The 27,604-nt window shown below is 35.8% G+C and overlaps 1 protein-coding gene across 2 annotated transcripts in view; it reads right to left on the reverse strand.

Moving 5' to 3' along the window:
- Nucleotides 1-27,384, reverse strand: part of LOC149788998 (protein SSUH2 homolog) — a 31,958-nt gene extending 4,574 nt beyond the window's left edge. Inside the window, exons 1-10 of one of the 2 annotated variants that reach the window (XM_089975152.1) lie at nucleotides 27,252-27,384; nucleotides 23,346-23,372; nucleotides 20,061-20,225; nucleotides 19,761-19,827; nucleotides 14,252-14,381; nucleotides 10,645-10,830; nucleotides 9,849-10,015; nucleotides 1,966-2,058; nucleotides 1,009-1,111; nucleotides 319-423 (exon numbers count right to left, since the gene is read on the reverse strand). In XM_089975152.1, the coding sequence (XP_089831278.1) occupies nucleotides 319-423; nucleotides 1,009-1,111; nucleotides 1,966-2,058; nucleotides 9,849-10,015; nucleotides 10,645-10,830; nucleotides 14,252-14,381; nucleotides 19,761-19,827; nucleotides 20,061-20,225; nucleotides 23,346-23,372; nucleotides 27,252-27,264 (1,056 nt within the window). In that variant the 5' untranslated portion in view covers nucleotides 27,265-27,384. The remainder of the gene's footprint in view (nucleotides 1-318; nucleotides 424-1,008; nucleotides 1,112-1,965; nucleotides 2,059-9,848; nucleotides 10,016-10,644; nucleotides 10,831-14,251; nucleotides 14,382-19,760; nucleotides 19,828-20,060; nucleotides 20,226-23,345; nucleotides 23,373-27,251) is intronic. The other variant, XM_089975153.1, reaches the window with a different exon arrangement.
- Nucleotides 27,385-27,604: the final 220 nt, after the last annotated feature.

The raw sequence follows: 27,604 nt of genomic DNA on the forward strand, positions 1-27,604 counted from the left end.
CTCATATAAATATATAAAAAGCAAGTACATCCAGACTACTCTCAAATATGAACAACAGGGTCAGTCACATATGTTTTGGTCTGTCAGTAGCCGTCATAATCATATTAGATACATGAGATGTGGCATCAAATTGAATTACACTTTTTAAAATATACGAATGGTTTCCTTTTAATTTTTCACTATACAATATCCATCGTACAAATCCAGAAATTCGTGCAATCAGTCTGCAATGTAAAGTTATTTGAGTCCCGAACCACGGATAGTCTTTATAATTTTGGGACGAAATCGGATTGCTGATAATTACACATAAACACTGACCTGACTCAAACATCGCTCGTTTGGCCACGCTCCACGGTGCTTGTTAACCAATCGGATGGAGTTATCATTAATTTCTTTGACTGGGTAAGCCATGATTGGGGGCACCTGAAGAAAAAAATATTACTGAATCATTATTGAATCCAGTTCTGTGAAAGGCATGTGAAACTGTGCTCTTACATGAATATTGCCGCATTTCTGTGTTTGTGTATTATTTTCCTAAATATAGTTTTACAAGTCATCCTTGACCTTGCAATGGAAATACTTCGGTCCTCTTTGTCAGCATTAGTGGCTTGCAAAACGCGTCTTACTTATTTTCTAACAAAGCAAGAATAACGGGGTAGAATAACTACTGCAAAACGTGCCTTACTTATTTTCTAACAAAGCAAGAATAATGAGGCATAGTAACTAATGCAAAACGTGTCTTACTTATTTTCTAAGAAGTTAAAAGCAGAAATGACAGTGTAGAGTAACCAATGTAAAGCAGTTAAAGTTAAAATGATAATCATTGCTGTAAAATAATACAGACTGAAACATTGGTTTAGAGTTCTCATAATTGTAAGGCCTTATCGACAACTCCAGAAAGGACAATGACAATATGTTTGGAAAAATTGTATGCCCTGTTGGATAATATTTCATGCATCACCATCGATACGCTTTTGTGCAATTGAAAATATGAGATTAATGACATACCATTGGTAGAACTTGCTCGAAGATGACTTTGCCGCCCACCTGGCGGACAAGTTCGTCTGGCAGATCAGATCTCTCCAGAATATGATCATCCTTGTGGTTATCGCTGCAATATAACAGTTTCATCTATTGCAATTTTAATTACTGTTACACTTTAAGAATTTGTGTTAAATGTATTTGCACATATCTTGACTTATTTGAAGAAAACAAATATTACAGAAGCATTGTTTCCTGGTGACAAAGGTCCATGTGCAAAAACGTTTCTTGTTTTATTTTTCTGCATCTTTTAACAAAATTCTCAATTTCGTGCCATAATTAAAACTCAATTTTCTAATGACGTCACCCGTGGGAGATGCAAAAATAAGGTCTTTCAATTCATTGGAGACTGTTTTTATAACTAAACATTATGCCCAATTTCTCCATAACTTCTATTTACTCAGATTAGATCTACAGTGCAAGTGGTTGCTAAATGTTGAATTGGTTCGTTCGAACGAAACGTGTTGTGTGATGATGGTGTTGTTATCTCATCAAATATAAGCCTCGTTATTCTACAACAACAACAACCGCACAATCTTTGCATGCTATATTTTACCATGGGATATTTGAACTTCGTGCAACATTTTTCTTTTAAACCTCATTTCAATACATCTCATTGACTATTTCTCTGACTGACTCAGAAATTATATCAAACACATTTACCCTTTAAATGTAATATGTCTAAACCAGATCCTACAAAATTAGCAGAAGAAACTCCACCATTTTTTGCTCTTATATGCATGAGACCTGTTTTGTATTGACCGCTACTAATTGGCAATCCCATCATCCACGCTCGAAACAATGAAGACTTTCCACCTTTTTTGGTCCAAAACTTATATTAAAATTATGTCCTAAAACCCTATAACATATATATTCCTTTAGTTTGTGAAAGTTCAAGTAAAGTTGCTGCAATCCGATACTTACTATTTGACCTTGAGCTGAATAAAGCACTTTAACTTTGCATATCCTTTACATGTGTCACATGTGATGCGACCATCCCCTCCGCAGGTAGTACAGCTGTAATTATAAAATATAATGTAGTTAAAAGAGCAAAAGGTGTTATAAGCCGTATCTTCTGCTGTGTTGCTGAACAACACTAATGCCATAAACTGTGGTCCGCGAAATTTTTTGAACTTTTATTTCAAAAGTGCGTCTCTAGCCCTATACTCAGTATTTGAAGTCACTGATACACCTATAGCCGACACCTATAGCCGTTACCTATAGCCGATATTAAGCTTCCAGGTAGAAGATTATAGATACTGACACAGCATACATTAGTGGACGTTGTTCCATTGATGATCACAGTGTATTATCTACTTTCAGAAGTTGCTGACAAATATTTACACATGCTGATGATTGAAAAAAGTTCAAACATCTCTTTATTAAAAAATGTCAAGCAATAAAAGACACTATCTGCTACTCCCACTCCTAATGTTACTAGTGCGCTACCTCTGATATTGAAATATATAAAAGCCACCACCTGTTACAGCTCACCCACTCACCATACCCCCGGCTGCTAGAGAACTGTAACTGGTATTGAAATGTATCATTCAGTACATTATTAGAGGGCTTGGACGGAGGAGCTAACACGGCTCATATAACGTGTGTAATATGTATTGATCAATGTGGTCTGTTAAATCAAACATTAAGAGAATATAAGTTTGAAATATCTTACTGGGGAAAAAGTTGAAGCCAATAGCAGTATAAAAAAGGTCAAGGGATAGCAATACTTACTCCACCCCGATCCTCTGCTTATCTAAAGATCCTATTGAAAGTATTATGCGATTCAAAGCTACTACCCATGCTCACACCCTACGGTCTAGCACCATCAATATTACTTATCTTTCTTAGCCAAATAACCTTTTCTACACCTTGGCGGATGGAACATGGTTCTGGCATTTCCGATCTTATCAATAGAGTCATCGATTCTTTGTAATGGAAATGAATCTGTTTTGTCACACTATTCACCCTGCTATAACCAGTACACATACGGAAAGTTTTATCTGGTTTCGGAACAAGTATGCATGGTGAACTGCAGCTAATTTTACTGGGCTCTATAAAATCATTCTCCAGCAAACACTGAATCTCTATTTTCAAGTATTCCTGTTTGAGAGGGTTCATTCTGTACAGGTGTTGTTTGACAGGTTTGGAATTTACAATTTCAACGTAATGTAAAATTTTGTTCGTTCTTGTCGGAAAAACTGGAAATAAGTGCGCATATTCAAATAATAACTGTTTAAGTCCATTTCTTCCTTGCACTTGAAAATATACAAGTTTCTGGTCAAGATCTTTCATAATTTCTGAATTCCGAAGGTTTGTCACTCCAATATCAATAGAATCAGAAGATATTCCTTCACTTAAATCATCACTGAGTGGGGCAGGTACAACTAAATTAATTGCATGCTTAACCTTGCTATATCTTTCAATATACTGGTACTCCTATACTTTTATTTTGATCCCAGGAGCACTAATATTATAATTTAACTCATTCATATAGAGACAGAACTCTATTACCAGACTCAAAACTTCTATCCACTGTAGTTCTGTCAAACCATAATTTCACTTTTGACTTGAACTGCTGAAAGCTAAATTCAAGCATAATAGGCTGGAAAGTTCCAGACCTAAAATTTTACCCTTGACCCGATTGGACAGATTTGGGAAGGCCAAACTGAATAAAAATCTTTATCAAAGCTTTAATATTCCTCAAAGGAATTGCCTCTGGAAACTTCCTTGACGCACACATAATGGTCAACAGTTATTGGTTATCTGACTTGGTCGTAGGTAAGGGACCAACACAATCTACCATAATTCTATCAAAGGCAGTAATAGGTTGTAGATAAGCCTTAGGTATCTTCAGATTGGGTTTTCCTACCATTTGACAAGTATGACAAGATCAACAATATTTACCAACATCACTTTTGATTTTTGGCCAATAGAAGTGATTCAAAGTCTTGTGATAAGTCTTATTAATCCCAAAATGACCAGTCAAAGGAGTGCCATGTGCCAGACTAAGTATTCCCTGTCTTTACGATTTTGGAACTTCAGTTTGATAGTTCACCGACCACTCATCACTAGCAGGTACCTCTGGAAGTCTCCATTGTCTCATACGAATTCCATTTTTAATGAAATAACAAACAGGAACTTCAGTGGCTTCAGTTTCAATAATGGCCCTTCGAAACAAACAGAAGATCTCGGGATCTTTTTCCTGTTCGGCGACAAGTGATTGTCGTTTATCACTCTGATTAGAATAAAGAGAATGAGTAGTTAAAAGAGAATCACTGTGATCAATATCCTCTGATTGATCCAAACAAGGAGTCAAAGTGACCTCATCAAAAGCCTGACCAATACACGTGTCAACTAAAGGAATACTTTCTTTATCTACATCATTCTCAAGAGCTTTCTTTGCTATAGCGCTGGTAACTGCACAAGCTGGGAATAAGTCAGGGAATTCTTTTTCAATTGGATCGACTTTCTGATCCAAGCAAGGCTTGTCAGTTATAAGTGGATTAACCACAACCTTGTCTTCAGCTAGGTCGTTGCCTATTAATAAATGAGTGCCCTCAACGGGTAAAACATACACTGTGCCAACTGTAACAGGTCCTGCGACTATGTATGATGACAAATTTACACAATGGAGAGGAACATTAACAAAGCCGGACTCTACTCCCTGAAGAAGAACACTCTCATTAGAAGAAGACTTCACAGAAAAAGGCAAAGTACCTGACAATAAAAGACTGAGAAGCTCATGTCTCCCTTAAAATTTTAAAAGGGATAGGATTGGCCGAATCATCCAAGAGTGATATACAACCATTGAATACGAACGATTCATAATTCTCCATAATAAGATCAGACTGGGATTTATTAGACCCAACAAATGTATTGCTTTCAATTTATGACCGTGACCTTGATCTCTTAGAAATAAGAGCATTTGGAATAGGTCTGTCTTGATTCTGAAGCCTATTTTTCAATTTATAGATATCAGAAATAACGTGTCCTTTCTTCTTACAATATATACACGAATGAAGAGACAAGGATCTTGAGTCAAGCTTATCTGAAACTTGATTTTTAGAAGTTGTGCCAGTTTGAGATTCAGAAGGGTTTGTATTAGGCTGAAATACTTTTCTGTCAGAAGACTGTTGAGTGGAAATTTTATTTACAAAAGGAACTTTATGAGTTAAAGAATACTCATCATCAGCACGAGCAGCATTTTCCAATGCTCGTCAAGATAAGTCTTAATGTCACTATGGACACAGTTATTGAACTCTTCAAGTAATACAAATTGTTTGAGATTTTCATAATCTTTTTCAACTTTCTTGGCTAAGCAACATCTGTCAAATAACTGCTCTTTTTCTCTGGCAAATTCAACAGTTATAGTTTCTGAATTTCTGCCGATAAGCTTCAGAGACTATCTCATGATCCCTTAAGATGCATTCCTTAACCATATCATAGTCACCACTTTGTTGAACTGAGAGTGAATGGTAAATATCACTAGCTTTGCCAATCAGTACACATTGTAATAATTGAGTCCAATGTTCCCTTGGCCATTTCAAATTTTCAGCAATTTTTTTTCACAATAAGGAAATTTTTTGTCTCTATCTTTTTCCCTAAAAGGGGGCACTAATCTAATATTCTTCGCAACATCGAAACTTAAATTTGTATTTGAACTGTGAATATGCTTTTCACTTGCCAACTCAATATCTTTTTATTTTAAACTGATATTCCCTCTCTTCCTTCTCTCTTTTCATTTGCATATCTCTCTCTCTCTCTTTCTCTCTTTCTTCGTTATCTAACTGCAATCGTATTTGTTTTTCTTGTAACTGCATTTGTTTTTGTTTTTCTTTTTCCTGGCTCTCCTCTTTCTCATAGTGTAACTGCATTTGTTTTTCTTGTAACTGCATTTGTCTTTCTGTCTCTTATTCTTCCGCTTGTAAATGCATTTGTTTGTTTTTTTATAACTGCATTTGTCTATCTTTCTCTTTTTCTCTTTCTTCTTTCTGAAGATCCAGCCTCCTTAACTCCAAATCCATCTTGTACTTTAATTCAAATTCCTTCACTTTTATGTCTGATGCAGATTTACTGATCGAAACCAAAGCACTTTTATCCAAAACATCATTTTCTATCAAGTACTGGACCACAATAGTTTTTATTTCTTGCTTCGTTAAGGAAGCCTTTACAAAGAAAGATCATATTTTCTGACAAGTTGAATTAATTAATCTTTGTTGAAAAGGCCTAATTGGTCCTGGGTAGGACTTGAAAAAAGTTTCCACTCTTGATGACATTTTAGAAAAAGCTTGCCGATTTCACTAAAGATTTCAAAAATTAGGGGAATTCAAATTTAGAAAAAATAAGTTTTCTGAAATATTCAAGCCAAACTTCAAAAATCCAGGACGAGGCCCAAATTCTTAGGTTATTTGTTTCTGCTCGAATAAACAGTAACAAAAAAAGAGAGTGTAAACAACAAGCTTTGAAAAAGTTAACAAATAATTTATTTCCCTGGAAAAACTAGGAACTTACGGTTTTAAGAATAAAATCCAAACATAATCTTTAAAGAATAATCCATGAATTAAATTTTAGAAGTCTTAATAATGAAATGTTCTAATGAATTCAAGTTCGATTCCCGACGAAGAATCCAAGATGGAAGGCGATGACGTATACTGTATTCTTTGTGGTGTTGGAATGTCTACAGTTTTGTGTTATTCACAAACAATAATCCGTTGTTTGAATTAATGAAATGTCTTTGTCCAGGAATTCTGCATGATCACTCATTTCCAGGAAAAAAAGAATTATTCCTTTTGAATCCAAATAATTCGAATAAACATTAAAATGACTCCAAACTGGCATAACAAAAGAATACCTTTACGTCCCAGTGTTTTTAAGTGCGACTGAGAAAAATCTCTATAAACAATTATTATACGGTAACTCTCAACGCAAAACAAATTCCGGATGAGGGTCAACTTTCCAGAACTTCGAGAAGTATTTACGTATAAAAGCGTGTAGTCCCGGTATGACCTTGACAAAAACCAATCATTTTATTCTAAGAATAGGATAAAAATAAAACGTTGCTTACTTCTCTCACTGATTTCTAAATAAAGGTCGGGAACTAGGTCAGCTTCAGGTGTTCACAAAACTGAAGAGTCAAGGTCAAACTATTTTGTTTTAAAATATCGAGTTCCTGGTAAACAAAACTACATTATTTCGACATGCAATGAAATTAAAAATAACAAGATTTTAAAACTTACAAAGCATTAAATTAAATTAAATATAAAATAAAGCGAATATAAATTAAATCAAATATACATAACAGCGGGAACACTTGTAACACCACACGTACATACATACACAGTCCCCTCCATAAATATATTCATCCATCTAAACGTGTGTTCGTTAGTACCTAAATCTGTATTTTACAATATTAGAAATGTTACAAAATTGACAATTTCTAAGATCAGAACATTATTTTTTTAATGTTAGAAGTCAATCATTTCTTTAACATTTTTATATCAGAAATATCTTTTTAATATTTAAAAACGATTTTATAATGTTGGAAAATAATTTTGACTATTAGAAAATAAGCTTGAAAATCATTTTATAGTGTGCCTGATTTTCTAATAATCTGATACTACTAAAAATCATTGCCACCTACCGACGACCAAAAATGTATCCCAGTTCCCAAACAATGATATCTTGTTAGGTTACTAGCGTTGGAAATTCTAAGATAAACTGATAAACAATTAAACTGTAAGTAACGTGAAGGAAAATATTAAATTTGGTCAAGAAACTGCAGTAGCCTGCATAATTACGGACATCTGACTTGGATTTTCAAAGTCATGTGCAGACGTTTTGAAAATATAAGACAGACTTCCACGATACTACGACTTTTAAGTATTTATTCACTGTTAGTAGTCCACACAGCGTTCAAGTTATTTGTATTCTTTTAAAATATTTACTGCATTATTAAAGATTCATTTCGAATTCTGAGTTACTTTGTTTGCAATGTTGTATTTGTTACCATTTAATATATATTGACTTTAATTTAAGACCTAAGTATGTCTTCAACATGTATTTCTTTTATGAATGAATCAAATAGGTAAAAGTACAATTTTCTCCTGGTCGCGGTAAACCGATTGCTCCAATTACCTCACATGTCTACTCGAGGGGGAAGGGAGTAATTCGTTCATCTCTCTGGTTTACCCAATAATATCCCACTGAGACGTCTCGTGCTATTCCACACAGAAATACTAAGTGGCTTACCCTTCAGTTTATTGTCGTCAATGTTTTGAGCTTATTTCCGCTGATGCTGCTACTAATTACGATCATGAACATTATGTCGACAATGAAAATGATAATCTAAATTGATGTTTTAATAATAATAATAATAATAATAATAATAATAATAATGATTATAATTATAATAGTCGTAGCAACAGCAGCAGAAGTAGCAGTAGTAATAAGTGTAGATGTAGTCGTAGTAACAGCAGCAGTAGTAATTCTAGTAACAGTATTTGTTGTAGTAAGAGTTAAAGTAGTGGTAGTAATAGTAGCAGCAGCAGCAGCAGTAGTAGTTTAAAGTGAACTAGTATCAGAAGTACATCATTTTACTACGAAACGAATGCATTTATTTTTCTACTTACGTTTATTAATATCAGATATTCCCTTTATACGTATTGTATATATGCGTATAAATAATAACACCACAGTCTTGCATGATTACTGTATCATTTATGACTAGGTATTAGTGAATGAATAAAAAGTTATCAAAGTTTGCATTACTTCTAAAGCGCCCATACAAACCACGTTCTCATACATACAGAGAAATGCATATTTCCATAGACATGGCATACAAACCACGTTCTCGTACATACAGAGAAATACGTATTTCCAAAGCCATGGCATACAAACCACGTTCTCATACACACAGAGAAATGCATAATTCCATAGCCATGGCACAGAATTATGTTCTCATATATTGCTAACCTCATTGCCATTTTACATAGAAGTGGTGCAAATTTTGTATAATATTACAAAATGCGTCTTGTTTAAACAAATTAGAAAAACAGTTTCAAATATTGAACAACCTTTTTCTACATACCGATTACCTAAGGTCAGAAATCGATTTTTATTGTATATAATCCAGCTTCAAATACTGATAGTCATTGTTTAATTTTAGAAAATATCAACGTTTGTCCTTAACGATTTGCCAAATAAGTATGCAGAACATTTCTGTGAATGAATGCGCTTGTGTGTGTGTGTGTGTGTGTGTGTGTGTGTGTGTGTGTGTGTGTGTGTGATTTAGATTTTTAACGTAGCTTTAACAGTTTATCAGTCATATCGCTATGATGTCTGCAGTGTGACAGTTTATAGTGAAGTTTAGCACTGAGGCATCATGCCGCAGACATCTAGCATGATGTCCCACCCAGTCACAGTATCCCGACACCGGCCGACCAGTCCTAACACTAGCCTCTTAATGCTGAGCACCAAGTGAGGTAGCTGTTAGTACCATTTGTAAAAGTCTTTGTCATGACTCGGCCGGGGTGGGAACCCGCGACCTCCCGCATACGAGGTGGACGCTCTACCACTAGGTCACCGGAGCGGTCCAATGAATGTATGTATATTTTTTTTTAGATAAACAGATCATGTATATACTAACGTATGCACGTTTTATGTTAAATGTAGAGAACAAAATGTATAGTGAATGAAAAGATAAGACATGCATAAAGAAAGATGTATCACAAGGAGTTGGAATAATTATTCCGAGAAAATAAAATTTACGGTAATATGGATCAATACGCTGGTGCGATGGTTCTTACCGTTCTTTGCCGTCACCACCGCACGAGCAGACCACAATAGTGGGGTTACCTTCGGGGTCAGTCATGTGTTTAACTCCTCCTCCGTCACACTGGGTGCATATCACCTGACCCCAGCCGTGACATCGCCAGCACAAATCCCAACCCCGGGCATGACAGGAGTGGCATGGCTGTAATATTTATTATTATTATTATTATTATTATTATTATTATTATTAGCAGTAGTAGTAGAAGTGTGGTCGTTGTTTTGAGTGCTAAAGTGATGAGACCTTTAGACCCTGTAGCGCATCATTCAAATAAGACCTTCAGACGCTGTAATGCATCATTCAGATAAGACCTTCAGACGCACGCATCATTGAAACACGTACATGTTACACGTATTTTACTTGTGCTATTAGCATGGCTTCCGAGATTCATTATAATTTGAGTTTTTTTAAAAACAAATACGGCACTGTTGACACACGAACGTTGGACGATGCATGTCGGACGCCAAGTCGTACACCCATCTTTACTTTGCAGTTTTTATGAGGCTCTAAAAGGGTCCTCATGTTTTAGTTGTTGAAGAAAAAAGATCATGTATTCAAACTGAAGAATTAAAGAGCTATATGACACATGCTGTATGAAGATTCTCTTGCTAAAAATAAATAATTATGTCTGATTGTTTTATTCTGACAAAAGAGTATTTTAAAAGATGCGAGGAAAACAGAATGGAAGACAAAAAGATAGAACCATGTATAAATTTAGATCATTGAAAAACAATTCCGAGGGAAATTAACCTTTAAGAGTTTGTAACACTTACCTTGACTGAAGCTGTATGCGGCACTTCTATTTTTTTTTTATCATCCTTAAACATGCTGTTTGGTTGACAAGGTATGGCCCAGGGAGGGGGAGGGGGACCATTTTCTGGGCCATCCACAAACCCTCCTTTGTATGGCTCAGTTTTGTAGCCCGTAGAACGGGATTCGCCAAAAGTCTCCAAAATGTACTGGAAACAAAAATGCATCATAAGCTGAACATGTGTTTTCCTCACGACGCACCTTGCGGTAATCATAGAACTGTGGATAGGGGTGTACAGAGTAGTGTCAAGCTTGAACCATATCATGGCGATATAAAATATGTAAACCTGGTCCCTGTTTCACTAAAATTCTCAAAAAAATTCACCTCGAATTGAGGTTTTACATTGTCTTGCTTATGTTATTTCAGATAAATGAATACTGTCAGTTTAAACAATATTTATTTGAGAATTTTTGTTAAATGTATTTACAAATATAATTTTCGGGGATTCAGTAGAAAACATAAGCTTACCAGCCCAACAGTAATAAAAAATAATGTGATCTTAATACCGGTAGAAACTGTTATATAGAAAATGTGCTTAAACTTAAATACAAAGCATACAAATGAATAAGAACTATTTAATTGCAATTCAAAAGGTTGTAAGTTCAGTTAATTAATTAAATATATTAGTTTGCACATTAAAATATTTGCGTGTTATTTTATACAGTTAACGCAGAGTTGACAAATGTTTCAATCGAAAGAACGGAAAAGAGTGTGTATAAGATTTGATCTCTCTGAGATTTGCATATTTGTAACAGTCTTGAAAGAAGTGGTTTGCATTCTCAATTTCACCGTTTGATTGGATCGGGTCACAGCGACACCCGATCGGAATTGAGATAGAGATAGAGGGTGTGATAACAATTTCGATCCGAATTATATCTTTTAACTAGTAAGAAAAAATGTAATCTCGTCTAGGAAGATTGCTGAGCAATATAGAATCACTCCGAGGAAGCCACTCGTAATTTGGCGGTAAAACTTAGAGAGGAGATTCTAAGGAAAGACAAAGCTTGGTAAAGGAAGTTTTTTGGGGGACAGAACTTCTGGTTCAGTTGAGTCCCGAGTCTCTAAGAGGTGAGACGGAAGTGAGACTAGCACAGCAATCGGAGTCGACAAGTCTAGTCGGTGGAGAGAGTCGAGGAGGAGGAGGAAAAGTATACGAGGAGGAGAATGTGGAGAAGGAGAAGTATAGAGAAGTTAAGGAGGAGAAGGAATTTGGAGAAAGTCGGGAGGAAGATGAGAAGGAAATGGAGGAATAGGAGAGAAGAATACACAGATGAGTAGAATACAAGGACAGGAGGAAAGCTATCTCACACTACTAATCAAATGATGCAATAGGCTATCACAGGGTCGAGCGGAAGGAGAGTACTTGGGAAATTTGAAGCACTTGACTATTAAATTGTTATTTCACTTTTTTGTATATTCAATTATTTAGCCGTCGGCATTGCTGACAAGGGGCTCGGAGTTTACATCTATCTTTTACTAATTTAACTTCAAACAAGAAATCGAGCCTGGATTGGACTTCTATAATAATTTAAATAGTATATTGGGAACACCCCACCCCAACCATAACACACCTACTACAGTGGCGGCATAACAACCCGTCACACCACAGTTAGTACAATTTATTCTTAGCCTAGCATGCTTGATTTGAGGCATTCTGTCACCAACGTAGTAATAACTTGGAGTGGATTTTATTCACAGTTCAGATAGGCTTTACAATTATGTACTGAACGGTTGTTTCTTACTTCAACGTGTAACAAGTTCCATATTCGAATTGTAGATGGCAGAAATGAATTATAGAACAAGGTCGTTCTACACGTTGGAGTTCGAAGATCATTTGAAGATCGAACGGAGTAGGCGACATGTTTTATAAATACAGGTCGAATCAAAATCTTGAAGACATGAGGGAGCTAGCCCGAGGTAGATTTTAAATAACTGAAGCCGTTTATGCTTGTAACGGCGATAGTTTAGACTTTCCCAGCTGGTCTCATGGTACAGTTATGAAGGAGATGCACTTTTGGTTGTACCCGTTATTATTCTCATCGTCTCAATTTTAATTTTGTCCCAAATAGTCAAATATTGTAATATAAGATTTATACATTTTTTAAATTAAAAAAATGATAATTCATCTAGCTTGAATCCGAGACCTTTTAAACAATTAGTTTCTCCCACGCGTTGTCGGAAATGTATTTAATTTGTGCATGCCGCGCGGCATCACTAGTTATTATGTTTCAAATGTTTGTGTTGAGTAACCTCTTGTATGGTTGATTTGGACATGCATAATATAGGGTGATTGTTCTGGTTCCAATTTCGTGTTATTAGCATTGATTCAGTCTTGTCTGGATTAAATGTAACTAACCAAAGACGAGACCATTCATGTATCTTTTGAATATTGCTGTGTAAGATTTCACCAGCTGTGATCTGATTGCCAACTATTAAATATACTTCTGTATCGTCAGTAAATATTCTGATTGATGATTGTATGTTCTCTGTGAATAATTTTAACAGAGAGAGAGAGAGAGAGAGAGAGAGTGTGTGTGTGTAGTAATAAAATTTAACTATTTTCTTATGAAAGGAGTTTAGAAATTCTTCAGATTTATGAAATAAAATAAAACTTTTTTCTTGAGAGAGGGGCTGAGGAGTTCTCCAGTCTTATGATTTTTAAAAAAAATCTCCTCAGAGATAAGGCAAAACTCCTTTTAAGTAAATTATGTATTTTATAATTTCATACCTGATGTATGTGGAATCATTGTTATCAACAAAGCTATAAGAAAGATATTTGTAAAAAAATCTCAGTCTGAAGAAGAAATTATGATATGCTTCGTGAAACTGTGTCATTGTCACCTAAAAATATTTTTGTTTCATTCTTTAAAGAGAAGCATAGAGGAAAACAGAAATAATATTATATCCCTTGCATCGACTACGTACTACATTACATATAGGTTTCCTTCTTAAATACCATGTCCAGACATGCGTACTACATTACAGAAAGGTTTCATTCTTAAATACCATATGTCAGCACATACGTACTACATTACAGATAGGTTTCCTTCTTAAATACCATGTCAAGACATGCGTACTACATTACAGAAAGGTTTCAATCTTAAATACCATACGTCAGCACATACGTACTACATTACAGATAGGTTTCATGCTTAAATACCATGTCAAAACATGCGTGCTACATTACGGAATGGTTTCATTCTTAAATACCATATGTCAGCACATACGTACTACATTAAAGATAGGTTTTATACTTAAACAGCATACGCCAAATTACTGATGGTTTTCATACTTAAATACCGTATGTCGACATCGTTGGAAAAAGTCATGATATTACATGTTCTTTTGATACCCTGTTTGCTTATTACCTTTTTCGGTTAAGTAGGCAGCTAAAGCTACAGTAGCAATTGCCAAAATGAAATAACAGAACATTATAAGTATGTACTGCACTGCTGAAAACTCCTTTGGAGACAATATTCACACTTTTACCGCAATAATTTCAAGAACTGTGGGATCCAGATAGGAAACCATACTATTTACGGGCTTTAGACATTTAGAACGCGACTTACATGTAGCGCTGTAATCCCCTTGTGGTTGGTTATGGTCATTTCCTTGGCGGGCTTGCTGCCATAGCAGCAGTTCTCGCTCACATGCTGTAGCATGGCTGCCTTGCATCCCTGTGCATCAAGTTGGCCAAGACTGAGGAAATAGCAAGTACAAAACTGAAGTAAAGATAATATTATGTTCAGCAACACTCTTCTATAACCGTGGAAAAGAAACTTAATTACAATGTATTTTGTGATCACAAAATGAAGAATTCATTTTATCCCGGTCTTTAGAAAATTCGTTAAATTTGATTGGCTATTCATCCAGACAAAATCACTGCATACACCCCGTCTAGAACGGGTAATATCGAATTTGGAAAGTAAAATATAAAAATACGGCATTTGCATATTCACAAACTCTTGATAAGATATAGTTTTGGCTGGTTACAAGAAATCAAAAGTTTTATATATCACTCATAATCGAATCCGGAATATGAATTTTTTTTTTCGGACATGCCCGTAACTGACATGTTTCCGATAATATCGTTACTGTTCTACGATTGGTTAAAAGTCAAGCATGATTTGTACAAACCTCAGATATTAGTGCTCCGCGACATAAGGGTTAGCGTATGAGATAGCATTCACAGCAAAATTTCATTCTGCGAAATGACCGGGATGTATTCTATTGCACAATAATGGCGGGCTGTCTGGAGTGTATCGTGTGGTTTTGTGCTGATAGGTAACGAGACCAAGAACATGTCATAGTGCTCGCATTGGAACTGTAACATACCCTTTCTTGTCGATTCGTCCATGTGTCATCACTGTTTTTCTCGCAGATTATTATAACCTAATATAATCATCATAAGGTATAGTTTCTCCAAGTTATTACTTTGCTCTTTTATTAATATATAGATTGTAAAACTAATTTTGTTGAGGCAAGTCACCTTTATTACCCACCCCACCCCCCGCACACACACACACACACACACACACACACAAATAAAATAAACTATATTAAAAAAAAAACAATTATCTACGAAACACGTTGAATTTTTGGAATACGCGCCATGTACGAAAGACATTCATGCACTTGATATGCCTAGTTATTTTGGGTAATTTTTGCTTCTTCCCAAGCTTGATCTAAACTGGTGCGTGATGACTTAAAATGCAATTGAATCACCTATCACAGGTAGAGAATTACATTTTGGGTCGTATGATACGAATAAACTCCCGTCGCAATGATTGACTATACATTATATAAATAATATAAATGGCATGGCGAATGACAGTCCTTTTGTGTGCACTGGATCTAGCAAGAGATCGCCTATGCACTTTATTAATCTGTTTATACTAATTTCCTTATCTGAATGCTTTATTATGTTGACATTAAATATTCCACTGAAAGACTGTTATATCATGTCCTTTCCAAGTATTTACCTTACTCTATGGAAGTAATGACATCGCGGTAGTTTTTCTATGTCAAATTATCCAAAATCGGCAAATTCATAAATCCACATGTTGTACTGTAACAAGAATAGTTATCGACTCAACGTGATACATTATGCACCATTTTTACAGAAAGAAACAAGAATTTATGGGGGAAAAACGACATTCAAAAAAATATTATAGCTAGCAAGACCCCATAGGGCCGTAAATGTTCCACACCACGGTTTCTAAATTTGTACACAGTTAAGTTTTAAAGAGAAAGCTACTCCCAACATTAACCCTTATACGATCATGTTATTTAACGAAGAGTCTGGGAAGCATGTGTTTGGCGTAAATCAGTTTCATTTAGGCATGATGCAGATATCCACCTCGGTGCATGAAAAAAACAATCTGTATACAAAGGGATGGTCTTCTGCACTCTTAAAAGTCAGATCTTTTTATTTGAAGATACATACGGCATACATGTCAAAGTGACATTTTGTGAAAACTGGGCAGCGTAAGCTATTCAAAACTTGGCTTTAGTCCATCCGAAATTATTGACCAAGACAACGAAGAATCGCACTGAGAATGTGACGACCAGAATCTACTGTAACATTTCGCACAGAACATAAAATTATATTTTAACAGCCCTAAAACAGTATCTGTGTATTTTTACCTCGTGAAGAAAAAATTCCAACCTATTAAAATGATGTATGTGGGGTTTGTTTTTTATACTCAATTAAAGGAGAAAACCGCACGTACTAGTTAACCTCGAGCTTGTGAATCCAACCATATAGTTTAGTTTCTTTTCGTGGCGGTCAGCCGTGTCAGTAATAAGCGTTGAAAAAACTTTTGATTTTGATCACACCAATTACTTCATCAAATTTACACACAAGTAAACCCTGAAGCTACAGAGAAGTTTAAATTATCGAATTCACACACACACACACACACACACACACACACACACACACACTTCAATCCCTGTTCTGGCGTGCTTCAGTTTAACAATGGGTTTCTTGTGCATAGACACAGATGACTAGAGTCTCAGAAAATGTTATTTTTGCTGTTATACCTGCTCTTTAATTTTCGTATTAACCGTAATATTTTGCGCAAAATAAGAAATTCAGGATGGCGGAAAGGAATGCTGTGACGGAACATCAAGGAAATAAATCCCGAAGAAAACAAAACTATTTTCCATCACATCATTTCTTTTCGCTATCTTGGATTACCTTTTGGAACAAGTTTACAACCTGTATGATAAGTTATACGCAATGTTTCTAAAAGTGATGGTGCCTTTAAATGTTTTAAAGATTGACGCGATTTCTTTTTTGCGTTGTTTGTGTGATTTTGCTGCTTATCATAATTGCTGTGCCCTTAACGCTAATTTGGATCTTCATCGCATACGTCTGTAAATAAGCTGGCTTGGTCTGAGGGAGGACACGGTTCAAACTTTAATGGTAGAATTTGTGCTGTGCGCAATATTTTCCCAATTATCCTTGACATCGGTACCGATGATCTCTGTGAAACCGCTACTTTTCAATACATCCTTGCTCGTTCTGTCCTCGTACTAGTTCCCTCATGAATAGCTCAAAGTGTGAACGTTTACTACACCAGAATGATGCATATGTCACTGAGGAGCTCCTGATATCGACGTGAAGCAAACATATTTGCGAGCTCCCAACGTAAACTTCCTGGCATGACTTGAATGTCGCGTCCTAGTTTCAATACAGATTTGTTCATTTTGACGGTGTCTGAGTGCCAACCAAAATGCGTGCGTCCTTAATAATATATTGTAAGAACGGTTGTAATGAAAGAAGAATGACTTTTGTCTGTTTAATAACAACAACTAGGCTAACGAGCAAACTCCCTTCACGAAAAGCGATTATATTGTGCACCGGCTTCATTGTTGCAAGCGAGGTAACCCAATGAAACCCTACAATTAGCTCTCTTGCTACGCGATTAATTGCCTTTGTCAATATGATATTAATGTATTCCGTATGCAGGTCCCTAACGACAGTCTGTCAGTTCCTTCCAACCTTACATTTATAAAACTAGGTGGTCACCAGTTTCCGGTTAGCAATCTTTTCGTAAATAAATTATTATCTTTAAAACAGTTTTCACTTTATTCGTGTCAAGCAGGGTCATCACTTTATTCGTGTCAAGCAGGGTCATCACTTGATTCGTGTCAAGCAGGGGTCAGCTTAATGCATAGTGAAAGGTAGTATCAAGTCTGCGTTCGTGTCAATTTTCTTTTAAGATAAAAATAGTTCTGGAGTTATTGTTTATTCGATGTTACCTAAAGTTAAACTCCCCCACATTCTAAATAAATAGCATGTTCGCAATACGCCTTATTTGATGAATAGGCTGAAAAATCGTCCAGATTGTCGAAAGATGACAAATGAAATCTTCTCATACTTGCATCAAACAAGAAACTGAAACAAAGTACGCGCTGAAGAGGATAGCTGCAACATATATTTCTTCTTGCCAGATCCTTGATATCATGTCATTAAAATAAGTCTATGTATTTTTTAAACCTCGAATACAGACTTAATAAAAAATAAAGTCAGTGGCGGGGTTACTTGCAGACAGTTGTGATCACTTTTTAATAGTTGTCTATAATAGTATAAAAAGAAGACCTTGCACCGTAAGCAGGCGAAAGCACGGATTCATATGTATCTTACAGAATACATGTACCAGGAGGAATAGATCAAAGAAGTACATGTACCTCAGCAATTACAGGTAACCAAATAATGTTTGTACCGCATCATTTCGATGACGCTTGCTGAAAATCGGCGACAAGTTCAATTCAGCATGCAAAAATCAATATGTTGATAAATAATTAGCTTTTCATTCTTAATCTTTTTAATATTTCCAGTCAGTTCCTCTCTTTGTTTCAGAAAATGGTATGAAGTCCGTAACCACGCCCAATACCTACAGAGTTTCTAATTAATGAATTAACATTACCAGTATTTGCTCTGTTCACCCCTCCGCAATGCTATAGTATGCAGTCCTTATTCTTTGATTTAGAAAACACAGTTTTATTTGTCCCATTTTAGTTTATAATGGATACTCATTATAGTCAGCTAAATACGATTGGATTTTTTAAAAGTAAAATTAATTAATGGCACAATTTGCACAAATTTCCTTGAGAAGAAAAGTGGCCCAAATTTTGTTTCAAACATAGTTTTTGGTTGACTTTGTTGGATGTGTCTCCAAAATATAAACAAGCATTCAGACTGTCCTGGGGGCTCCGAGTGGCCGAGTGGTCTGAAGCACTCTCCGTCACGGATCACTGCCATCTGACCTCTATCTGCGTAGGTTCGAGTCTCGGGCTCGGCCAGTGTGGATATGTGAGAAAGCTTGCCGGTAGCTTCTCGTGGGTCGGTGGTTCTTTCCGGAGTTTTCCCGGGTTCTTCCTCCACCATTAATACTGGCCGCCATGTATAGCCTATCTTGTGCTGAAAATGGCGTTAAACCCTATAACAACAACAATAACAACATCAGACTGTCCTACAGTACCTATGTAAACAGCTTCGTGGTAAATCGATGGCAATTTGGAACATAAAAACAGTAATTAGGTAAGTCCTTCGTCAGCCGCATTCATGTGGAAGGAACGGTCCATCATAACCCACTTGTATTAAAAGACAATAAAAGTTACATTAAGAGAGCAAAACTTACTGGTAAATAACTTTTCATATTTTCAATGCAGACCTTTGCATTGAATTTTTATTAATATATGTATAAATAAAAAAAAAAACCCAAGCAATTAAGCTCAACAGCAGTAACAATGGACACAGCTTCGCGGTAAATCATAGGAGACATGATATTTGGAAAACAGACGTTAATTACAGAGCACGGGCCCAGGCTCTGCAATAATTTGGAACGAATCACCAAAGTCATGCAAACACGCACTTACCTAAAGGAGATTTGAGGGAGGCGTGTATGTGGGAAAGCGGGGGTAAGCCAATAGAATCTGACAAAAATGAAAACTATTCTTTCCTCGAGTTCATCGAAATGCTTCATTGTTTTTAGAACTATTGTCACAGATTGTATGATAGGTACAGTGGAAGATATAATACACATACCATAGTCCCATATTACTTACTCGGTAAATTCCATTGGAGGTGGATCCTGAGGTGGCGGCGGTGGTGGAGGTGGCGGCATGTAGGCCACTGTAAATATTTGTAGATGGAATGAATGCTTTTTTCTATGAAACTCCTAAAGAAATTGAAATTTGAGAGAGAGAGAGAGAGAGAGAGAGAGAGAGAGAGGTGGATGTATAATAGATGGACAAACGTTTTCACAGACGGATATACAAAGAGGAATATTGACATAATTCGATACATTTCTAAAATTATCCAAAAAAAATCATTTAGCATTCAACTGCAAGACTTAGATTACTCACTTTGATCGAATGCTCCAACTTGTTCGTATCCAGAGAAATGTGGCATGCCTTGCATTGGGGGCGGGGGCGGGGGTGGGGGCGGACCACCCCCTGCCGGTGCTTTTGGTGGACCTTGGCCTTGTCTCATATCCTGAGGAATGGCACCGCCCATTCCTGGGTTCCATTCTGTAAAATTGAGGAATAGATTTTAAGACGACCTGAAATTAATTATAAAGAAGGAAACAGGTAACTTGTGTGGACAAACTGTAACATGATTTTGATGATAATATAAAGTATGGCTTTTAGTTACAGCTTCCCACGACATTTCTTATTTCTCTTTGGTTATCATCTGAGAAATGCAAATAAAAACATCGTTAATTCAAGGTACAGGACTAGTATAATGTATAAAATCAGAATGGAAAACTGTTAAATTTGTATAACTTTAATTAATGTATGTTAATAACACAATTACATCTAGAAGTAATCTCCTTACGTCCTTTATCTCATTTTGCACGGCTATATCATAACAAAATATGATATTTATAAAATTTTGGGTTTTTGCAGAGTTTACTATATGGAGGTTCTTCATAAGTGCTTATTTCATGTGGAAATCTTTAATAAGAGTTTAATAATTTCTATATTTGTGAGCCATGATGAGCAAAATATATTCCACGATCCACCCCTGCATATACCGGTAATACTACTGTTGTAATAAAACTCTAAAACTATTTTTATTCCAACACTATAATGTTTCTCGGAATAACTATGAATTTTATTTTCGTCCAACGTAAAAAAAGAAATAAAAAACATAATACCCACCCCTTAAAAAAGCAGCTTTAAAATCTTCATAGGAAACTGCAAGATTTTGGGGTCGTGAATTAAGGTTAGTAAATACATGTATGGTCTAAAATTTTTAAAAAAGTTATGCAATTGATTTATGAACATAATCCAGCTTCAGCTATATCTGATGAACGGTATTCAAATCACAAATATTTCATGGCAGCAAAAAATTTCTATAAGTGTAGAAAAAATTGTATTAACTTGGGATACAACAATAGGTCAATGTTTGATGTGATCTGGTTTGTGACATGAATTTATTACACTGCGTGTCATAAACCATTTATTGATTCAGTACAGCAATGCTTTTCGGACGTACTTTAACAACGCAATAAATTGACCATAATGATTGTATACCTGTATTCAAAATTAAATTTAAAATTTTTCTCCCTTATTGATCGGTTTAATTCAACGTTTGCAGTTGGTATATGATTTGATCATCTTGTAGAATTGCTAAACTGGTTGGACGGAGATCAACTGAGAAAAGACTGAAGTCTAGATTTCCCATCTTGTACATAGTTCAGATACTTGTCCTTCATGTCTATTTACAAAAGCATGTCATACGGAAGACAAACACACCAAAAAAATGTCAAAGTTAATCACGTCGTCTGTATCAAGAGGGTGAGGTGCGATATGAACACAAATGGCAGTACGGTCAACGTGATCAAAAAGGCACATGGACCCAACCAGTGGCATCATATACCAATGCATTTAATAAACAATGATCCAAGGGAATCGCGATCCTTTAAACATGTGTATAAGCATTCACGTGCTTATATAAGTGATCTCATGTCTAGAAACGTTCCGTTCTCGCGACAGAATATTTTTGTTATTATTATCTACGAAAAGAGAAATCCCAGATAAAATTAAATATGTTGGACTCGCTGCTTTGTATTGGTTTGACGTTTGTACCTATTTAAGTCTGGAGTTAGTCCAAATTTATTTGGGTGCAACCAAGCCCGCCGTACCCTCCTCTGGGCTCGGAGCGTAGAATAAAATCATGATGCACCGTCCCACAGTTCACAAGGGGCGATTAATGCCGAAAACCTCTTCATTAATCGGATTGTGTCCCCTTTATGTTCTAGCTTAGACGATCTTCGATTTTGTTTGAAGAGAGTGTGGTTTTTATATTAAAAATTAAACAAATATAAAATAAATGATTTGACTCTCTATTGACTTTATTTTTATTTTCGGGTATTTTAATGGGATTCTTAAACTTACTGGACACTATATAGCCATGACTGAGCTAACGTGCCACAGAACCCTTTTTACTTATACATGTATACCTCCCCCGTCTATACTCATAAAAAATTGACAATGGTCTCTATGTTAGCATAGTGTATAAATATATACATGGCCATATGATACCATTGCTTATCGACTAGTGCGTAGTCACCCGTTTTGCTTTATCCGTATTGACGAATACGCTGGGACGACTGTTACTATGTACGTATTTGCACAATGTCACCAATTTACACGAAGAGAAATGACACCTAATTCAAACTCCATGAAATATGAGACAACGTTCATAAATAGGGACATAAGAACACACACACTTAAACCAAGAAGTGGGTTCGTGCATAATTTTCAATAATACGTTTGCGAGGTTAATTATACACTTCTGTCACTGTCACCACCACCCGCCCCCATGGCAAACGAAAAACTAATTTTATAGGTAGTAATTACACATATCAGCTAAGTCGCTTCACTGGCATTGTCGTAGTTTATAGACATTTTCAGGGACGTGTTACAGACAAATGGCGATGGTAGAAATTTGTTCATAACTAATTACAACAGATCTTTTTCTGAACCTCTATCAAAATCATTTAATAGATCAAAAACTAAACTGTCAGGATAAGAAAAAAAAGCTTCTCAAATTAAAACAAATATTTTAAATTTTAGTTACATTCATTTAAGAATAATTTCTTTAAAAAATGTTTCGCAATAAAATGTTACCTAATTGATAACAACAAAAGTGACTAAAGCCACCTGACCTTGGAAATTACACGAGGACAATGCGAGGTAATGTCAAACCCAGGAAAACAGTTTCTGGAATTAAAATACCATGTATCTTAGTCTCATCCAGAGTGAAAAAAAAATACGCCCTGGCATGCACAGGAAAAGTCAATAATCACATTTTGCTTCGTTAGCGCAGAGGTTAATGACATGGTTGTTCTGGTTTTACTGGATTTAGGGTCATGGAAGTAGAAAGATTAACACTAAAATTTCTAATACGCAGTGAGGGGACCCGGGTGGCTGATTGGTTTATTGCGCTTGCATTTACCGATCATTGCCGTCTGAACTCTATCCGAGTGGGTTCTTACCGAGGGTTTCCTAGGTTCTTCTTCCACCTGCTATAAAGGCTGCCATGCATAGTGTTTCTTGCGCTGAGAAATGGCATAGACCCCCATCCCCCAAAACATCCAAGAAACTAAACAAATAACCACAACAACAGCAAACCACACTTACGCTGTGGTGGACCTCCACCGTACGCTCCTGAAATAAGAAATAAGAGTGACAATTATCTATTCTATAGCGTAATGTGTCACCGAGTACAGTTGTATTATTTTACATGCTACAGCCTCGTACACCATCAAGTTGAGCTTCAGTCTAACTCTCTGCATGGGCACACACATATTTTCTCAACTACCTAATTATATTAATGCACTTAGAGTAAACGGAGAGAGAGAGAGAGAGAGAGAGAGAGAGAGAGAGAGAGAGTACTCTGAGTTCCATATAATCATAACTAAATTCGTGATATTAGCTTAGTTTAAAAATACTCGTATTTTTAATTCGTTATTTGTTTGTTTGTTTGATTTATTATGCTTTTTTAAAAACAATTTGCTTCTGTGTGGATAGCGGGTGTCGGGTATATTTAGCATGATCACATAACAGTGTTCACCAGTATAGCAAAAATTATCTTTTCTCAAATGGACAAGTTAAAATGAAAGGTGTAATATAATTCCCTCGACGACAGAGACTGCATCCAATGTGTTATTATCGTAGAATCAACTGAAGGTGCTTCTCCGCATTTACGAAACTGTCCATTTTAATTATTTTAAAAAAATATCATTTCACAAATTACATTCAGAATTAATAGTTGCAAGTCTCAAGTCTGAGAATGGAGTCAGGTCTCGAGAGGTATTTTATGAAAATGTAACAAATGTGATGTTATCTGATGAATATTTGAGTTTTGTGAATACGGGGTCTGGTATAATCACCGTAAAAATCAGCTACAAAGTACTTCTTAACTCGAGACTGGAATGTAATTGCAATCAACACTTTGAAATATTTATTGGACATCGCCACTTTCATTGTAACTAGATCTGCTTTAATGAAACACAATGGCAATCACCACGATTCACGCTTTTAAAAAAAGTCTATCCCCTTCATTCCCAGACCATTCCCCACACCACACCCACATCATTCCCAGAACATGACTCAGGGGTCTTTTTTTTCCACATTGTTTGTTTACACTGTTTGAATGCTGTAAATTACACATATAATAGTTATTCTAGTAAATTCAAAAGTATATTAATATTTCGAAACCATCCTTAATACCGTATGATGTTTTGCCAAAAAATGTTATGTGTGACTGCCAAACGCTCTTTATCCTGGGCTTTGTTCGATATCATACATATAGTTAACTATGTCCGCCGTCTTTGATTTGGAGGCAATTTCTGTACTTGAGGCAATTCCAATTTCCACTACAGTGTTGTACAAGCGTATTTTAATATTAATAAGCATTTTATATAGAGAGTTTGTACGTGGAATAAGTTCTGCATAGCCAAAAAATTCTTCCACTAGCCATCTCATACAAAGCCGACACAGCCCATACTGTGTTAAGTTCTAATTTTCGCGCACCACCAAGCTCAGTTGGAGGCCAGTGTTAACTGGTACACGTCTACACAATGACTTTAGTGTTGGTCACGCATTTGTAACTAAATGTGGATAACATATTAGAATTTAATATTTTCTTGAAGCACAATTTTTCAAACCATATTTATTGTGGTTCAAATCCCAGTTAGAAATATACGCTATTTTGGCGGAGTGTTACATGGTGTAGTGCAACAAAAAGTAATAAGCAGAAGCCGTGTATGCCAGTCAGTTTTTCTTCGATCGGCGTTGGGTACATGTGAAATTAAAATAGATAAATGATTATATTTTGCATCTCAGCTTCCGAAACTGTTGAGGAATGTTATCACGCTCTAAACGGAAATGAATATAAAGTAATCATGTTTTAAAATGTTATTATGACATGTCGTGAAATACATAAATTATTTGTAATTATCATTGTTATTTAATGCAAGTTGTTTGTTGAGACTGTTGGTTATTATGACATGTCGTGAAATACATAAATTCTTTTACATTAATTTTTTTATTGATAAATATAACATGTTAATGATTTCAATGAATCCTTTATTTTTCTCGTTCAGAGTTTCTGTTGTCTATATACTTGGATAGCTATATACTTTCGTGATATATAAATATTAAATGCAGCAGTCATAATATTTCTGCGTTATTATATTGCAACCAATTTCAAGGTGTAACTCTAAATGTTGTCGAAGTCCTGAAAAAGGAAGTAACTTTATAAACGTAAGTGAACCTGGATGAGAACGTTACAATATATTTAATTGTGTCATGTTGTTCATCTACATTTTAGTTGATCAACCTGTGTATTGTGGTTGTCAGCTTGGGATAATGTTTATTAATTGTACATAGTTAATAATCCGGGTATGCATATACCTTATCCAAAATTGTGGACACGTAGATAAAAGAAGACATATAAAACGTGCATTAAAACAAAGTAAGGCCAATAACCGAGATCACAATCTGACGCGTTGCTTGGTAGCCAAAAAACAGGTCTGTGGCAAAGAGATAGGAGTTAGTTCACTGGTACTGCTTAAGCTACACCATGCTGCAACATGAAGAAAAGAATCTGACGCCTTAATACGCGTGTGTGTGTGTGCGTGCGTGTGTGTGTGTGTGTGTGTGTGTGCAGGATATACTAACTTGTTATGCTCCAAAATAAACAGAGGGCTATTACGGTTCATAAGGTGTAGAAAGATGTCAAGTACGAGCTGAAATTAATTTCTTGCTAAGGATTTTATACACCGTTTCCTTTAGTCTCATTTTTCATTCTTAAAAGCGTTAACTTACCAGTATGAACACTCTGAAAGCCCTATCGAGTCAGTAGGTTTTGTCGATGGAGTGCACGCATAATAAAGCCATGAGTATGGGATTGAAGTGGAAGGTTAATTTTTTATTTCACTTTGTTTGCTCAACGTTATGCTTGCTTATTATTTCTCTAACTTATCATTTTTGAGTAATCACATTTTAACCGAGAGGCAAAATATCAAATTTTTTACCCTCGTTTTCCTTTAAAAAAAAATTTCTTTCGTGCACATACGAAAATAAAGTGAGGAAATTGTTTTATTGTTTTGACTAATATTGTCCATTTCAAAGACAGGAAATTGTTGTATTACTTGACTAGTACTATCCATTTTCAAGACAGAGCGCAATGCGCATAAATCTAAATATAAAATTTGGGTACGTTTTGACTGAAAGTGCTTCCAAGAGCAAAATATTAAATACGTAGGTAACCTAATCATTCGTACTGAGTATGCACTTTCAGACTGCTATCATTACAAAACAGTACTATTAGAATCAACTCGATCGTCCTCTTTGTGTGTGTATGAGTGTGCGTGCATGTGTGTATGCGTGATCTGTTAGTCAAGTTATTGGTTGAAAATGATCAACTTAAAGAGGTAAAACTCGCACCAAAATACGACGAGAAATATAGGCCATTTAGCAAGGATTTCATAGTTGATTGGTTGAGAAAATAGCAGACGACTTGCCCCCCCCCCTCCCCGATTACACCCTTAGACATGTTTTGGCCTACAGCCGTAAAATGTAATAGCTGACCACTGCAACTTTGTTCTCCCCCCTCCCCCCCCCCACACACCGGAAAAAAATCTGCTGGCTCCTTTAACCCGTAAGGCACAACGAACCGCGTATCCATGCTTGGCTTCATTACTATTGATTATTTTGTTGTTCACGTTGAAAGTTGAGAATACTAATGGGATACACATAAAACCCAGGTATGCCAGGGACTGTATAGTCTCAGGTTATAGTAAAATCATTCATATGTATTGAGTCGGGGTAATCAAGTATTACACTTGTACATGCGGACATTATTCCATCGAAACATGTCATATACATTTTTAACAAGCCGTGCTAATTCGAACTAAATATTTTGAAAATATATTCAGTATAAGAAACATTCGATCTTAATGATTTAAAAACAACCAAAAGAATGATCAAGACAAGATGTGTTGGGTCTTATTAGAAAATGTAAAATATTTTAAATTTTACCTGGTTGTGCCATGTGTAAAAGTCGTGCGAAAATCCAAGACTTCTTTTTGGCTGGTTAGTACCGTGTCCGAATGAAGTTCAGTACCTTGAAAATTAAAAGACCTTGTTTTGATACCATAGCGACATGACAACAAATACAACATCTCATTCAATGTGTGACGTCAAGCGTGCGCATAAACTATATAATTCCACACGTCACGCATGTATATCGGTTGGAAGAGACAATACGCAACTGTGATTCAGTGGAACCAGTTAATGATAATACAGACAAATTTGGAGTGTTTAAGGTTGAAAAAGGAGCCTTATTTGTGTTATTTGCGATACTGTTAGACTTGTTTAAAGGTCTGATTTTG

Source organism: Sinohyriopsis cumingii, chromosome 11, assembly GCF_028554795.1.
Source record: "Sinohyriopsis cumingii isolate HCF-2022 chromosome 11, ASM2855479v2, whole genome shotgun sequence".
Classification (NCBI taxonomy): Eukaryota; Metazoa; Mollusca; class Bivalvia; order Unionida; family Unionidae; genus Sinohyriopsis; species Sinohyriopsis cumingii.